Source organism: Carassius auratus, chromosome 23, assembly GCF_003368295.1.
Source record: "Carassius auratus strain Wakin chromosome 23, ASM336829v1, whole genome shotgun sequence".
In the NCBI taxonomy this organism is placed as follows: Eukaryota; Metazoa; Chordata; class Actinopteri; order Cypriniformes; family Cyprinidae; genus Carassius; species Carassius auratus.
Window position 1 is genome coordinate 18,809,483 of NC_039265.1, and position 17,195 is coordinate 18,826,677.

At 37.8% G+C, this 17,195-nt stretch overlaps 1 protein-coding gene and 1 long non-coding RNA gene across 2 annotated transcripts in view; one reads left to right on the forward strand and one right to left on the reverse strand.

Moving 5' to 3' along the window:
• Positions 1 to 10,374, forward strand: part of LOC113041708 (uncharacterized) — a 14,123-nt gene extending 3,749 nt beyond the window's left edge. The window contains exons 2-3 of the long non-coding RNA XR_003275439.1: positions 3,042 to 3,046; positions 10,354 to 10,374. This is a non-coding gene — a long non-coding RNA (uncharacterized LOC113041708). The remainder of the gene's footprint in view (positions 1 to 3,041; positions 3,047 to 10,353) is intronic.
• The window catches only part of LOC113041662 (tyrosine-protein kinase Tec-like), a 17,248-nt gene extending 6,866 nt beyond the window's left edge, over positions 1 to 10,382 (reverse strand). The window contains exons 1-8 of the mRNA XM_026200315.1: positions 10,236 to 10,382; positions 8,420 to 8,574; positions 8,234 to 8,338; positions 7,810 to 7,891; positions 6,707 to 6,835; positions 5,699 to 5,745; positions 5,197 to 5,393; positions 4,082 to 4,147 (exon numbers count right to left, since the gene is read on the reverse strand). Of these exons, the coding sequence (XP_026056100.1) occupies positions 4,082 to 4,147; positions 5,197 to 5,393; positions 5,699 to 5,745; positions 6,707 to 6,835; positions 7,810 to 7,891; positions 8,234 to 8,338; positions 8,420 to 8,557 (764 nt within the window). The 5' untranslated portion in view covers positions 8,558 to 8,574; positions 10,236 to 10,382. The remainder of the gene's footprint in view (positions 1 to 4,081; positions 4,148 to 5,196; positions 5,394 to 5,698; positions 5,746 to 6,706; positions 6,836 to 7,809; positions 7,892 to 8,233; positions 8,339 to 8,419; positions 8,575 to 10,235) is intronic.
• Between the last annotated feature and the right edge of the window lie 6,813 nt (positions 10,383 to 17,195).

Sequence of the window (17,195 nt, forward strand, 5' to 3'; positions counted from 1 at the left end):
GTGACCGTTCAAAAATCTTCACTCTTCAAGCTTTTTCTCCAGAGTACACGTCTGTAATAAAAAAATATTTTAATTCCCTTTTAGATATTGGATCTTAACACTTTTCTTTTGGCATCTTAATTTTTAAGGCCCTAAATACGCTGTTCCAGAGGTTTTGTAATTTAAACATGACTCCAGGAGTAAATCATTAAAATGTCCACATGTTCAGTGCTCATAAACCCAATGAGGGTCACTATGTAATCAGCTGATACTTATTTTATTTAAAGAACAATGTTTGAAGAAGAAATAATGTTGGAATTAGAATTGCACAGATCATACCTGTCTGAGTGCCTGTAACTCCAGAAGTATTAAAGTTATCCTAATATAATATTAGATTCTGGTTTATAATAAACTTGTGTAATCTTCATTCGTACGGCCCTGTATGGTTTAATCCTAGAGATATTGAGATGGTCAATATTCAGAGGTCAAAAACCAAATGTGGTTTTGTGTTTATCTAGTCATCACTGCTGACAATGCAAATAATAATTTAGCAATGCAGAGTGTGTTAGCTCAGATTATGAATGACCAGGATTAATTGTTAATTTAGGTAATGTATGAAGAGTATGAAATATAAAATAAGTTTCCCAGGATCCATGTAGAATCACCCAAGCGTGAAAGATCTTAAATGTTTGCGGTGATCAGTGATTCTGCCAAATATGACCTATAACACTATCATTATGCTCACGTTATAACAATAAAAAAGAAAAATAAATTATAATAATGAATCTAAGTGAAGTAAATACTGGTTTATTGATGTGAATGCAATGTGTGGTGAAATCAACCTCACTTTCCTATCAGACGTTAAACTCAAACATGTTACAGTACTGCATTATCTGAACTCTTGGTAGCTTCAGAAGCTGTTAAAATGAACAAAATCCCTTCTTCCAAATATCCCTGAAACTGATCAAATATAGAATCTGATAAATAGAAAACTGAGAGACAGGTAATGTGCCTCCACTTGACAATTTCAGTGCATCTTTATCACTCAGACAGGTATGATCTGTGGTTGGGTAATATTCCACACTCTGGATATGGAGCTGTGGGAAGTCGTGGCCTAATGGTTAGAGGGTTGGACTCCCAATCGAAAGGTTGTGGGTTCTAGTCTCGGGCCGGCAGGAATTGTGGGTGGGGGGAGTGCATGTACAGCTCTCTCTCCACCTTCAATACCACGACTTAGGTGCCCTTGAGCAAGGCATCGAACCCCCAACTGCTCCCCGGGCGCCGCAGCATAAATGATGAACACTGCTCCGGGTGTGTGCTCACAGTGTGTGTGTGTGTGTGTGTGTGTGTTCACTGCTCTGTGTGTGTGTGCATTTCGGATGGGTTAAATGCAGAGCACAAATTCATGCATTCATGACCTCTAGACTGGACTATTGTAATGCACTTCTAGGTGGTTGTCCTGCTTCTTCAATAAACAAGCTACAGGTCGTCCAAAATGCAGCAGCTAGAGTCCTTACGAGGTCAAGAAAATATGATCATATTACCCCAATTTTACAGTCTCTCCACTGGCTACCTATTAAGTTCTGTATCAGTTACAAATTATCATTACTTACCTATAAGGCCCTAAATGGTTTAGTTCCAGCGTACCTAACTAGCCTTCTACCACGTTACAACCCATCACGCTCCCTAAGGTCACAAAACACTGGACTTTTGGTCGTTCCTAGGATAGCAAAGTCCACTAAAGGAGGTAGAGCCTTCTCACATTTGGCTCCCAAACTCTGGAATAGCCTTCCTGATAATGTTCAGGGTTCAGACACACTCTCTCTGTTTAAATCTAGATTAAAAACACATCTCTTTCGCCAAGCATTCGAATAATGTATCTTTTTAATTGTGAGTGTAGTTGCATCTGATCAAAGGTGCATTTTTATTCATTAGCTTGGGTTAAACTAATTTTACTTTGTTGGATCAGCAGCTATGCTAATGATGTCTGTATTTTGTTTCTATGTTTTGCCACGGGATTCACATCCCGTGGTAACTAGGATTTAAACAAGCTCCAGTCTGGATCCAGAACACCTGAGAAGAGATGATGCTGACCCTCAGAGGACCTCAGATGATGCTAACCCTGAATCAACAAACAGAACTAACAATTATTCCTAAATGTGTGACTTAATCATATAATAACTTAATTAATAATATTGATAGTTCATCGTCTAGCTGACTACGTCTTGTATTATTATTATTTTTTAGTTTTTCTAAAATCCTGTCAAATGTGCACAAACTACTAGCTACTACTAAATATTGTAGAAACATAATTTTCTGTAAAGTTGCTTTGTAACGATTTGTTTTGTAAAAAGCGCTATACAAATAAACTTGAATTGAATTGAATTGAAATTCTGAGTATGGGTCACCACACTTGGCTGAATGTCACGTCACTGAGCCTCATTGAGAAACTCATATCTCTGGGACTGAATGTTGTATAGTCTTCAAAATAAAGACTCCAAAAGAAACATTTATTAACAACTACAATCTAAAATCACGTCTTTAACACTTCTTGAGCTATAGACATGCAAACATGCAAAAAATAATATTTATGGCACAAAGACAGGTAAGTTTAATGCAGTTGTTTTGACAGAAGGGAACACGATACAGCTCTAATTTCAACATTATTTGTTCTTCAGACATTCTCCTTTAAAAGAAAACAAGTATCATAGTGACCCACATTGGGTTTTTGAGCACTAAACTTGTACATTTTAACAATTTACTCCCGGAGCCATATTCAAATTCCTAAACCTCTGGAACAGCATCATTTAGGGTCTTAAAATGAAGATGCCTAAAGAAAAGTTTGTTAGGCCCAATATCTGAAAGTGCAATATCTAAAAGATATTTCTAACACTCCTTGGGCCCTATTTTAACGATCTGAAACGCAAGTGTCAAAGCGCGAAGCGCAAGTAAGTTTGTGGGCGGGTCTCGGCGCTGTTGCTATTTTCCCGGCGGGATAAATGGCTCTTGCGCCCGGCGCAAATCTAAAATGGGTTGGTCTGAAGTAGCTTCATTATTCATAGGTGTGGTTTGGGCGTAACGTGAAATAAACCAATCGGAGCGTCATCCAACATTCCCTTTAAAAGCAGGTGCGCAAGTTCCATTATGGATTGCTATTATTATGGCGTATTTACCAGGCGCACGCCAGGAGCGGTTCACAGCCGAGGAGACTGATGTTCTTGTAAGAGCAGTGAAAGACAGAGAAGTTGTGTTGTATGGGGATGGGAGAAACCCACCCAAAATACACCACAATGATTTCCGTCATCTCATGTGTTAATATTTTTTTTTAGTGTAACAATTTATGATTTGCAAAAATAACTGTTGCATCTGTGTAGATTACATGAGCAAAGTATATGCGCGTTGTGCACGCTATACATTATGGTCAAGCATGCGCCCTTAAAATAGCATAATGAACAACGCGCAACGCGCCACTGACTTTAGACTAGGTTTTTTCTGGTCAGTGGCGCAATTGTTTAATGGAACAGCAAAATAGCACCAGGGATTGTTTGCTCCGGAACACGCCTCCTTTTTTGCGCTGAACCGCCCAGGGAGCGCAAGTTCATTCACTAGTTTAGCGACGTGCTTCTGTGGAGGGAAAAGCGCACTTTGCGCAGGTGCAAAATAGGAATGACACATGCGTCGGTGTACGAAGTCAATTGCGCTGGGTGCAAGATAGGGCCCTTGAGTTACAGTCATGCAGACTTTGGAGAAAAAACTTTTCACGGTTTCAGACTTTACTAATAGAGCTACCAATCTGTGTAAAAATAACATTATGATGATGCCATCTTTCTGAAACCATTTTATTCACCTGTAATTTGACTCTGAATCATTTTGACCCCGTCTACAAAATAATGAATAAATCAGTCAATATTCCTTCATGACATTTAATATTTTGCTTCCATCACTATACATGTCTTTCTTAAGAATGAATGTTAGCAAAATCAAAAAGCCAGGGGTCTCTGGTAGATTGACACAGAATGACCCTAATATGACTGCACACCAGTTTCATCACTGCGCTGTTACTGTAATGAAGAACGAACAGATTCATGTCTGATTCACTCACATGAACTGCTCCAGCGTGTCTGATTCCTTCTCGGTCACGTAGTTGCTCGGGATGTAGCCTTCATCCCTACAACACACACACACACACACACACACACACACAATGAACAGGACATTTTCAAGACACATTTTTCACTGAAAATCTTCTTTCAACCGTTGGCAAGCATCACTGGACTTTGGGACAAATTATGGGAAGATTATAACCATTATTATTATTATTATTATTATTAAATGATGTAAAACTTGTCAAGTACTGTATGGCCAACCATCAATAATATTATAAAATCTAAACAGCTGATAAAAACATCACAATAATCCACAGCACTCCAGTCCATCAGTGAACATCTGGAGAAGACAAAACCTGAAACACATCCAGCATTAAGATGATTTTAACTCAAACACATAGAGTCTATAATCCAGAATAACACTTCCTCCAGTGAAGACGTGCATCTGCTGTTGTCTCTCACATCAAAATACAGTTTAGATCTGTTTAAACGCTGCTTGATCTGTGCAGATTTCTCTCCTGATTCAGACCAGAACACTTTTTCAAAAAGCCACTTTTTCTAAAGCCACGTGATTTTAGTGAATGAGGATTCATTACATAATAACTGTTTCAAAATGTTTCTAAATTACAATGGTTTGGCGTTGGGGTGATCTCTGTAAACCCATAAACATGCGAGTTCATTGAGTTCGCCCCCAGGAACGAATCATTGAACCAGTGTCGGGTTTTTACCGCTTGTGTAGACACTTTTCACACTGAGGACAACTGAGGGACTCATACACAACTATTAGAGAAGGTTCAGACGCTCACTGTTGCTCCAGAAGATAATGCCATGCATTAAGAGCCGGGGGTGAAAACTTTTGAACAGAATGGAGACGTGTACATTTGTCTTCTTTGGCCTAACTATTATAGTTTTCGTTTTACTTCTGCCCTTCAGAGGCTATGGAGTATGTTTCCCAGAAGACAAAATAAGTTCAATTTACCCTGAGCTTGTAAGTTTTCACAAAGCACACAGTGTTCGGAACAGTGAAACATTTTGAGAAGCAACTGGTTCAACTGATTCGAAACTTTGAAAGGGTTTGTTTTTCTGGGTTCATTCAGAGCGTCAGACGCACCCGTGTTTGTCCCGTGCTTTGTACCAGTTCACGTCACACCTCTCCAGGATCACATACTCCTCGCCCTTCCTCAGCGTCAGATCATGAGGCTCCAGCCCCTCGAAGTCATACAGCGCGATGACCACTTCCTCTCCAGGGCCCGCCTCTTCCTGTGCTGTCTCGTCTGGAGGTGGGGGGGGCGGCGGGGGCCGTCTCATCTGGGGTAAAAATACTAATTGGTTACACTTTATTTTAATAGTCAATTCTAGACATTCTACTATAAGTAACTTTGCAACTCCATGTCTACGGTCTCAGAGTAGAGTAAGCTGACATATACTTGCAATGATTCTCAGAGTCAGTATGTTATATAGTGGACCCATCAAAATAAAGACAGTAAGCAGAAAGTCACTAATACTCTAACGACTCGTTAACATGTAGCTGTAAAGTCAATAGAGTGGAACTAATGAATGGTGTCCAGATGAGCGGATGAAGGTATGAAGTAAATGTGCTCGTCTGAGCTCACCGCGCTGCTCTCGTCTCCAGGAGCACGAGGAAGAGGTTTACGCGAAACTGTGAGAAGAGAAATAAACATTTTTGTGATTGACTGAGAGCAGTGGGATGTCTTAAAATCTAAATCTTAAAACTTCCTAAAGGTTTATTAGTCACTTCCTGTGGGTAGTGCTAAAGCGCTAAATGATGAATTCAAATATTTTAATTTCAAATTTTACTTTAGTTAATATTTCTTTTATTTCAGTTAATGTCTATATTATAACAAGGATAGTTAACCGTAACAGCATGTAAACATCACTGAGAGCACTAAATGATTGAAGAACCGGAGAGAAAAATGACATTCTGATTAAACGTCAAACAAAAAACAAACAAAAGGTAAAGATATATGGATGATTCATTCACTATAAGATCATTTGACACCCAACACGCATTTAGAAGATGAATAAACATCATTTTAAACAATGCTGTCAAATGATTAATCGCAAACAAAATAAAAGTTTGCATAATATATGTGTACGTTCTGTGTATATTTATTATGTGTATGTAAATACTCAGACATACTGTATATATTCTGAAAATATCTACATGTATTTACATGTCTATATTTATATTCACATAATTTATATATATATATATATATATATATATATATATATATATATATATATATATATATATATATATATATAATAAAATATTTCATAAATAATGCATTTTTCTGAAAAATAGACATGCATGTGTGTGTATTTATATAAACATAATAAGTATACACAGCACACATACATTATGCAAACAATTCATCTTCTTCATCTGTTTACACACACAATCTTCACTTGTCACACACTTTCTGAAAGCTGACACTCAAACAGCAGAAACACACACCAGATCTACAAAACCCAACACACAAACATCTCACAGGAATTCATATTATGGAAAAGGTGTTTGAAAATGTTTCCTTTTGAGATGAGTTTGTGATGTTTCGATGGGTTGGTATGTGCTGAAGAACACTGAAGGCTCTTACTGTCTCCGAACAGGTTGTATCCCTCGCAGCCCGGGGCCAGTTTATCCAGCTGCCCACAGCACAGCCACTCGCCCTCCTGCCAGAACTGAGCGTGGAACTTAGCTGCGATCTGAACGTTATTCCTGATCTCTGGAGGAGAAACACATCAGACACACATCATCACACCATCTACAGCTGGCCCAACACACACACACAGAGAGACACAGAGAGAGAGACACACACACACACACACAGAGAGAGAGAGAGAGACACACACACACACACAGAGACACAGAGAGAGAGAGAGAGAGACACACACACACACACACACACACACAGAGAGAGACACACACACACACACATCAGCAGAACTACATGAGCTCATCTTAGTCTGAGTGTGTGTTACACTGGGGGCATCAATGATTAGAACACTGTTATTTTCATCAGTTAATAAGGTTTTAACTCAGTCATTTCTCTCTTTTACTGTAGTGTGTCAGATGTTTATGAGTGCACGTGTATGTAACGTATGTCAATAAGCTCTCGCACATACACATGACTTCTGCAGAAACAGACGTGTGTGTGTCACCGCTGACGTCTGCGTATTCAAACCAGCATCTTCACATAATAAGAATGATTTGGATTTTGAGCTTTAATGCACTTATCAAGAAACAAAAGCAGTCAAATTTCAAAAGGAATCAGAATATTATAATAATAATATAATAATAATAAATAAATAATAATAATAATTACAATATGTAAAAGAGTGGAACAAGTAGAAATCAGGTCTGAGGCTGAGAAGTGAACGAATGATTGTAATGTGGCTCAGATTGAGACAGGAATCACGTGTGTGTGTGTGTGTGTGTGTGTGTGTGTGTGTGTGTGTGTGTTTTTCTGCTGATCAAGGGAAACTGAAAGACTTCACCACATAAAGGCTTGTTGTAAAATGCATCTTATTTAGTGACAAAGTGTGACATAAAAGAGCAAAACATGCATTTTATTTTTGAATCAGCACAAATTAGTAATGAGCAAGAATTGGATTTCATTCAGCAAATATGAAACAGGGTCATGTGATCAGCCAGAAAACAGAAATTAAATTCAATCTGAATCATGAGAATCTCACTGACCTTCCTTGAGTTTCTGGACCCAAACGCTTCGACTCTCGTTAGTGGGAGCAAAAACATAGAGCGTGATGGAGTCATAAACGACCTGAGGAGACACAACGAGAGCGTTCAGTGCCACACGAGCATCCTTCGACACACTAACAGCACACGTCTCGCTGGTAATGAACCTGTGACCCTGCAGCACTAAACCTCATCTGGGACTCATCTCAGTGATGTGTGGGGTTTGTTCTGGAAATGCAGAATTGTCTGGAAATGTATCATAAAGGAAAAATGTATAGTTTTGAACCATACAATGTATTGTTGTCTTTTTCTCCAGATATATCTGTGATGCTTCTGTGCTGCAGGGACACACACACACTCATAACACACTCATCTGGTGTAGAAACATATAATACCTTTCACAAATATATCTAGTTTACATCCTGACCTGGAAGGGATATTTGTTCTGGCAGGGGATGATGGTGGTGTTGTTCTTCACGATCTCCACACACCTGATCCTCTGCAGATCCACCGAACCCTTCTTGATCCTCTTCTGTGAAACACAGGAACACGTGAACACTGCGGAGCGGAGCGTGTGTGTGATGCGTGTTCACTCCGTGTGTGTGTCACTCACCTCGGCTCGCAGCTCATAGTACGTCAGCTTGCTCTTGGTCAGCACAAACACTCGCTCCTTATAGTTGAGCGGAGACGTTCGCTTCTTCTGCTGAGAGCGTTTGATCAGCGTTTCCTCCAGAATGTGTGTCAGACTCATCTCTGAATCTCATGGACCTTAGGAAGAGACGCACAGAATCTGCTGACGCGCGTCCGTCTCCAGATCCAGAGGAGCTTTAGCTTCTTATTTAACCTCAGACTCACATGATATATATCTGAGCTGAAAGATTCACATCTGCAGTAACTTTATAATGGGAAGGATTTGAGATCTAAATCTTAAGAAGTAGCAAACTAAATATATTGCACATGTAGTCCATTTTTAAATCATTACCAAAGTTTTAAAATTGCTTGTTTTTATTTTTGTTATTATTTATTCTTCATGATTATTTCACTTTCTTTTATCTTAAGCACTTTGAATTACCATTCTGTATGAAATGTGCAATAAATAAACTTGCCTTGTAGAAGATTTCAGCATTTGGATCATTATTTGCATTTGTGTCAAATTTCAGAAACTTCCCCAGCTCAAATTTAGATTTTGTCATTTTTTTTTATCTGTAGAAAGATTAGTAAAATCTTCTGACTTTAGCCATCTTTGCTGTGTTATGTGCCAGTGGTGACCGTTCAAAAATGGGAAAACAGCACTCCTCAAGTTTTCTTCTCCAGAGTCTGCGTGACTGTAACTGTGTTCAAATATCTTTTAGATATTGGATCTTAACACTTTTCTTTTGGCATCTTCATTTTTAAGGCCCTAAATGATGCTGTTCTAGAGGTTTGGTAATTTGAACATGACTCCAGGAGTAAATCATTAAAATGTACACATGTTCAGTGCTCATAAACCCAATGAGAGTCACACGGAAAAAAAAAAATCTTCTTCTTCTCCTTTTTTTTTTTGAGAGGAATGTCTGAAGAACAAATAATGTTGAAACTAGAGATGTTTTTCATTTCCTTCTGTTAAAACAACTGCATTAAACAATCTGAACCATCTGCATCCTCTACATATAGTAGATTACTCAGTATATATTTATACACGAAATTTAATATTTTGGCTTTCATCACTAAAAATGTTTTACTTTTCTCAGAATAAAAAATATTGTAAAAATCTGAGTCAGGGACCTCTGGTTGACTTGACATGGAATGACCCATTTATATTAATGCTTTTAACAGACACTTCACCCAAAGTTACTAACAGAAGAAAGATCCTCATAGAGTAAACAATATTCCTTCTGTACATGAAAGGCTAATTATTCACACAGCGAAGTCATTACATGATCTGTGTGAAGAAACACGGCTTCAGAAGCACTTCTGTGACAGCTTTGCTGTGTGAATCTGACATTAAAGAGCAAGATTAGGAAACAACCTGGAGCAGAGGAGAAATGAACCAATCCAGTCCAAATAACAGAAAAAGTTCACTTTTAGGGTCAAAATAGGAAGAGGTCAAGACCTAACTTTAATCTTCAGCACATTGTCAGTATAATGATCATTTATTGTGACTATATGCAATGCTTATATTGATTTAAACAGGTTTATATGACCTTACTTCAGTACAACGCTAAAAAAATGAGCACTAAATGATGAAAACACGAATCACGCTTCATTCTGCCTGCTGTTTGTTTGTTTGTTTGTTTGTTTGATTGTAGAACAGAAACTTCAATAACCGCAGATAAACACATTTCACACACATCTGAACTTTCATTTTCACATCCGAGCTCCAGCAGAGAAATAAATACAACCGACTCGAACTCGGTCCGATGAGAAAAAAACATTATAAGATTTCTTACCTCCGCTTACAGTTTTTCCGCGAATAGACGTGTGTGTGTGTGTGTGTGTGAGAGAGAGAGAGAGAGAGAGAGAGTGATTGTGTGTATGTTTGAGACAGAGAGAGAGAGAGAGAGAGAGAGAGAGAGTGTGTGTGTGTGTGTGAGAGAGAGAGAGAGAGTGTGTGTGTGTGTGTGTGTGAGAGAGAGAGAGAGAGAGAGAGAGACAGAGTGTGTGTGTGTGTGTGTGTGAGAGAGAGAGAGAGAGAGACAGAGTGTGTGTGTGTGTGTGTGTGTGTGTGTGTGTGTGAGAGAGAGAGAGACAGAGTGTGCGCGCGCGCGCAGTGATCATCAGGAAATATGACTCAAGGAAGTACAGACTCACTCGTGTCTGTTTCTATTAATCTCTGTGCTTATATAGGACACACATGAAAACTGATTCTTCTCTGTTTTGTTGTTTGTGAACATCGAAGTTTAACAGTTAATCTGACAGCTGATATAGGGGTTAATTTGACAAACAGAAGGATGACGTTATTTCCCTCGAGCCACACGCTCGTGCGTGTTTCCTCTTTATTCGTTACATTTCTGTAGATGCTCGATAATGGGTCTGTTTCATGCATAGTAAGAGTTTCATGTTCATGTTTTACATAAAGTTCTTCTTCTTGTGTTTTATGGCAATTTGAGAACAATATTGCATCACTTCCGCCGCCTGCTGGAGCGGATCTTTTTCAAACTCTCGGGCTTTCACATAATTAAAAAGTAAATAAATACTATAATTGTTTATATTTTCCAGTATATATAAGCAGAATTATGATGTCATTTTAACTCCTTATGGTACAGAGTTGCCAGATTTCCTTGTTTTTCTGAAAAACATACAACACATCTCAATATGGATATTTAAAGGTCCAGCCTTGGTTTAGTAAATAACACATTTATTCCTGAATCATTGTCTAACATAGTTTCACAGTGAATTGAGAAGAAGTGTGTGCCCAACGCTGTACCACAGTAATGTATTTCCCTGCTGGGATTTTTTATAGACAGTAACATCAATATGATTGCAGTTAGTTATTAGACGTGTTTATTGTAGTATAGTTGTATTGATGAATGAACAAGAAAATGACTTTTTCTTTACAGAAAATGAATACAGCAATATTTGACAGAAAGGGTAATAGGAAGAGTGCACACACACACACACACACACACACACACACACACATGGTCTGCTGTATCAGGACGGACTGGCAGATTGACTGCAGTATAATGATTCACTCCAGTGAGTATGAGAATATTTCACATCATAATAATATTTATGGAATGACAAACATGGAGGCTAAAAGGAAGCCCCTGTTTGCTCAGGATGAGAGTTTAAAAGCAAATGCACTGAACCAATTTTATATGCGTTTTGAATCTGACAACAATAGGGACTGCTGTGATGTTTTAGATAATGTAAATTGTACTGTGAAGGACAGGATTTTTATAGATCCACATGCTGTAACCAAGGTTTTTAAATCAATGCACCTAAAAAAAGCGACGGGGCCAGATAATATGTCCACTTTTCTTTTAAAGACATTTGCAGAGGAATTGTCTCCGGTATGGCACCAGCTGTTCCAACTTTCTATTGATAAACATGTTGTACCTGAGATCTCCACTATAATTCCAGTTCCAAAAAAGGCATGTCCTCAGGAGGACAACGATTATAGGCCTGTTGCACTAACTTCCAATGTCTTCAAGGGCCTGGAACGACTTATGTTAAATGTACTTCGCTCAGAGGTGGAGCCAGTATTAGACAAATATCAGTTTGCATATACAAAGAAACGAAGTACAAGTGATGCCATATCAACTATAATGCACCTTACATTGAAGCACCTTGAATTCCCAGGTGCATATGCTAGACTGCTCCTTATTGATTTTAGCTCTGCTTTTAACACAATTCAGCCACATATTCTCCTAAGAAAATTAGCCCTTCTGAATGTAAATCCATTTTTAATCAGGTGGTACCACTCATTCCTTACTAAGAGGCCACAGCAGGTGAAGTTTAATTCCTCCTTATCAAATACAGAAATATGTAGTACTGGTGCCCCTCAGGGATGTGTCAGTTCACCATTTTTGTTTATTCTGTATACAAATGACTGTGTTAGTTCTGAGCCTAATCAATATGTGGTGAAGTTTTCGGATGATACAGCTGTTCTTAGTCTGCTCACTAAGAACTCTGACTCATCCATTCACAGAGATGCTGTGGACAGGTTTGTGGACTGGTGCGACAATCATAAATTACAGATAACACCTGTAAGATTGTATATGCTCTTTGATCCCAAATCAATTGGTGACCGAAGCCCTGTGATGATACATGGCAATAACATTACTCAACAAAATTCATGCAAGTACCTAGGCATTCACATTGATAGTGACCTGAGCTGGCAGACACAAGTAGCCACTGTGTGCGCCAGAATCCATCAGCACCTCCACTTTTTACGCAGACTGCGGTTGTTTGGTGTCAGTAAAAACATAATGTTAATTTTCTATAGGGCAGCAATAGAGTCTATCTTACGGTATGGTATCACCAGTTGGTTTGGTAATCTGAGTGTCAAACTTAAATCACAGATTCTCAACCTGGTCAGAGTAGCGGGCAGGATTATGGGTCACCCCCCCCCAACCCTCAGGAACTGTTCAACGAGGCTGTCCTTACTCAGGCAAAAAACATTCTAAATGACAGTTCCCATGTTTTGTGCAGCGAATACTCGCAGATGCCCTCAGGGAGAAGATACAGGGTCTCCTTATGTAAATACAACCGGTTCAAACATTCTTTTGTCCCAGTGTCAGTTAAACTCATTAATGAGCAAATGTAGGGAGGTTTTTATCAGAACTGTAACATGTACCAACATCTTTTTAAATTCGTACCAGAATTTTTAATATGTATAGCATTTGTAGTGTGTGTTCGAATGTGTATCAGTACTGTATTGTGCACCGCACTTTAACATGCACCAGCACTTTACTGTGCATTGCACTTTAAATGTGTAATTGTAATTGCAATGTACTTCAAGTATTGAAGCTTGATCCTCTTGCACTTTGGTCCCCATCTGGTTGCCAGTTATGTACCCTCTCCTTTGTTGGATGTTTTATGTTTTATGTTGTCTATATGTTTTATGTCTGCCTATGCAGCAGTACCCTGTCTCTAAACCAAATTTCTCCCAAGGGAGACGAATAAATGAACTTGTCTTGACTTGATATTATTGAACAGAAGAATTTCATTTCGATTGTTCATCTGAAATGTCCTCATGTAAAGCTGACTTTATTACCTGTGATGTGGTGTTTCCCGTCAGTGTAGTTTGAATGGTGAATATCATAAATGAAACAAACAAAGCTGCTTTTTCTGACCCTTCTGACATATATTTGTTTTTGTTTGAATCAAGTCATCTAACCCTAATGAACCTGAACCCATATATTCATTCATTATTTATTTATTGTTCCCCTCCTCTGCACACTGACACACACTGTACTCCTTTAGTTCTACTGATCACACAACATCCATTTGATTGCTTTGTGTTAGACTTTTTACATTTACATTTATTCATTTAGCTGACGCTTTTATCCAAAGAGACTTACAATTGCTATATATGTCAGAGGTCGCACGCCTCTGGAGCAACGAGGGGTTAAGTGTCTTGCTCAGGGACACATTGGTGTCTCACAGTGGATTCGAACCCGGGTCTCTCACACCAAGGAATAATTCATAATTCTTGTCTGATTCTATAGTCATATTAGAGTTAAATGTTTTTCCAGACAGGATCCTGGATTTCTCTTTTTATCACAAATCTGAAAATACTGTCCACAGACAGAAAACAAACACATTTGCACTATGTTTTTAGGAGTGAAATGTTGTATGAATCAGTGTGAATTAAATATGAACAAACCTTCAGAATATAGAGAGGAAAACAACTGTACAGTTTGGTGTTTGTGAGAGAAAAACATCTTGAAGTTTACAGATGCAAACAGATAAAGTACAGTAAAATAAACACATGATATGGCATGCTTTCTATCCACTAGTCTGAAGAACACACAAAATCTCAAAAATTGAGCAGATCACGAAAAACTTTTTTGGCATGCATGTCTTCCAAACTGTGCAACTCTGTGCACTCTCAGAAAGCAGGTACAAAAGCTGTCATCATTTCATAAACGTGCACCTTTTTACCTTATTTACCCAAAGTGTGTGCATTTCAGTACGTTAAAGCTGTACCTGAAGTCACATCTTGTCTTCTGAAAGTGCAGCTCATGTTCAGTTTGTCATTGTGTTGCAGCTGAAGCCACTTCACAAACTTGTTCTTGTGAAACGTTCTGCTCTTACACAGAACTGACAAGGCCCCTGTTCTTCGTACGTCGCTAACTCAGTTAGCTGGATTTGATTGTTGACGATTTGAAGTGATCTTGGATCGTTTGGTTCTTCGAAGCTCATCCCGGAGCTGCTGTCATAGCAACAGGTCCGTAAGCTTAAACCTGCTCGGGAGCAGCTTATTTCATTTAAACAGGATTAGATCGCTTCTTTTCAACCAGAACTGATACTCAACATATGTCTGCTACCACCGCTACATTTTTACAAGAGTATCGTACTGATCTAGGGACAATAATTTAAAAAAATATTTTAAAATAATATTAAAATGCTGTGTAGTCCATAACAGCCTACTATAGACAGCCAGTTTTACTCACTGAAATATCTATTTGTCATAAAAGTATTACTTCATAATTGTATTAGAGTCTTACACACATGCTATACAGATAATAGAGTCGTGCATTATTTTGAGTGATGACTGCTATTATAAGAGTGGCTTGATGGAGCGCAGGAGATGCAGATAACATGATATTGACCCTTAAGAAACTTTCAATAATGCTGTTATGTATAAAATCTGTCCACATATAAAATGAAATGAATAGATAATTTCTACATTGAAATAAAAATGTAAAGACTGCACAACTATTATAAATTGCGAATCTAAATAATTGGGAATCATGAAAAAAATTCTAATAAAATAAAAACATGTATCTATTATCTGTTTCATGTATCTATTATAACATTTATGTAGTTTTGTTTGCTTGGCTGTTTCCTTATAAAAGTCCAGAAATTTGTTGTTCGTCAGGTGTCGTTTTAAATTATATGACGTCATTACATTGCCGTCTTGCCACCAGCCAATCGCTGCACTGCTGATCATGGTTTCGAGTATCGATACATATCCCCTTTTAAGCCATGGTTGCCAGGGTAGCGGTTTTCCCGCACAATTGGGCTATTTTAGAAAAGGAGTTGCGGGAAAAAATACGGAGTTGCGGGTTGCGGTTTTTTGGCTACATTTATGATGTACTGCGGCCGCAAAAAAAATAAAATAAAATAAAATAATTGTGGACAAAGATAAAAGTGAACCTTTTATTAGTGGGTGTTGATCCCCCGGGAATTACTACTTGCGAGTAGTATTAATACTTGAGCGCGCGCCACATGTGCTTTGACATCACAAATCAAGCATCATCATCACGTCACTCACATCATGAGAGCGTTGTAGTCAGAAGCGTTGGTTCGGTTGTCTGTGGATGAACAAGCAGCATTCTAAAATGTCAGGTAAATGGGGAAAGTATGGAAAGAAGTATCGCAAAGAATGGGAGACAGAGAAAGGATTAAAGGAGTGGATTCGAAGTGTTCCAAATGATGATAGAATAGTGTATTATATATATATATATATATATATATATATATATATATATATATATATATATATATATATATATATATATATATATATATAAAATAGTGTATTGTGTATTAAAAAAACAGTGTGTGCAAAGAATTTGGGTAAGACAAAAGGCGAATACTTTAAACTTAAACTTATATACATTTATTTTAAGGCCCTTTGTGGGAATCCAGCCGTTGTCTAATCTGATTGGACACTGAAGAATTGGGCTAGTTTTCATTCCATTTGGGCGGGTTTTGAGTTGTCATTGGGCTGGAAATATTTCTGGGACCTGGCAACCCTGTTTTAAGCCAACACATGAACGCGCAATTATCTCAGATAACTCAATCCAGCGATACTAATCATACACAACACCCTTACGAAAATTAACCATGGTTTTACTACAAATTAAACCAAAAAACCATGGTTACGATAGTTAAACCATGGTAACCACAAATTAACCATAGTTTAACCACGGTATATGTAGTAAATCTGTGGTTAGACAAATGGGAGTCAATACGCCATGGGTTACTACAGTTTTACTATAATAAAACCATGGTTATTTTTCATAAGGGCAGGTGTGTTCGAAGAACCCAATTAGCCGGACCAGGATTAGCACGATGATATCATCTTGGATGTGTCATTTGATCTCGGATGTAATAAGCGACGTACGAAGAACGGGCCCAAGATGTTGAAGATCTTGTTTCTGTGATGAAGCTGCATGATTTATGTGATATTCATAATGTTGTTGGATTTGACAACACACTTTAATAATGTTATTTGATGCTTGACTGTTATAACTTTCCATTAAAGAGGGTTCTGTAAAAGCTAAGTAATTTTGGATGATGTTACATGATTGATAAACAAGAATTCTACACTGCAAAAAAGATTTTCTTCCCTAATATTCATGTTGTGTTTTCTATTTTAAATATCTACAAATTCTTGAATCAGGATGCATTTACTCGACAAGTAAAATGATTAGAGATATTGTCTTAAAATCTTAAAAAAAAAAAAAAAAAAAACTGATTTTTTTACTTGTTTTTAAATTTAGGATATTTAAAATAGAAAACAAGACATAAATACTGAGGAAGAAAATAATTGTGTGCAGTGTATAAAAATTTGTAATTTTAAAAGATAATTGGAGTGCATTTTACAAGAAAATACTATATGTGTCCCAGGACCAAAAAAAAAAAAAAAATCATGAGGGTCAATCATCTGAAGCTGAATAAATTATCTCTCAGAGATGTGTGGTTTGTTCAGAGGACAATATTTGTCTGAG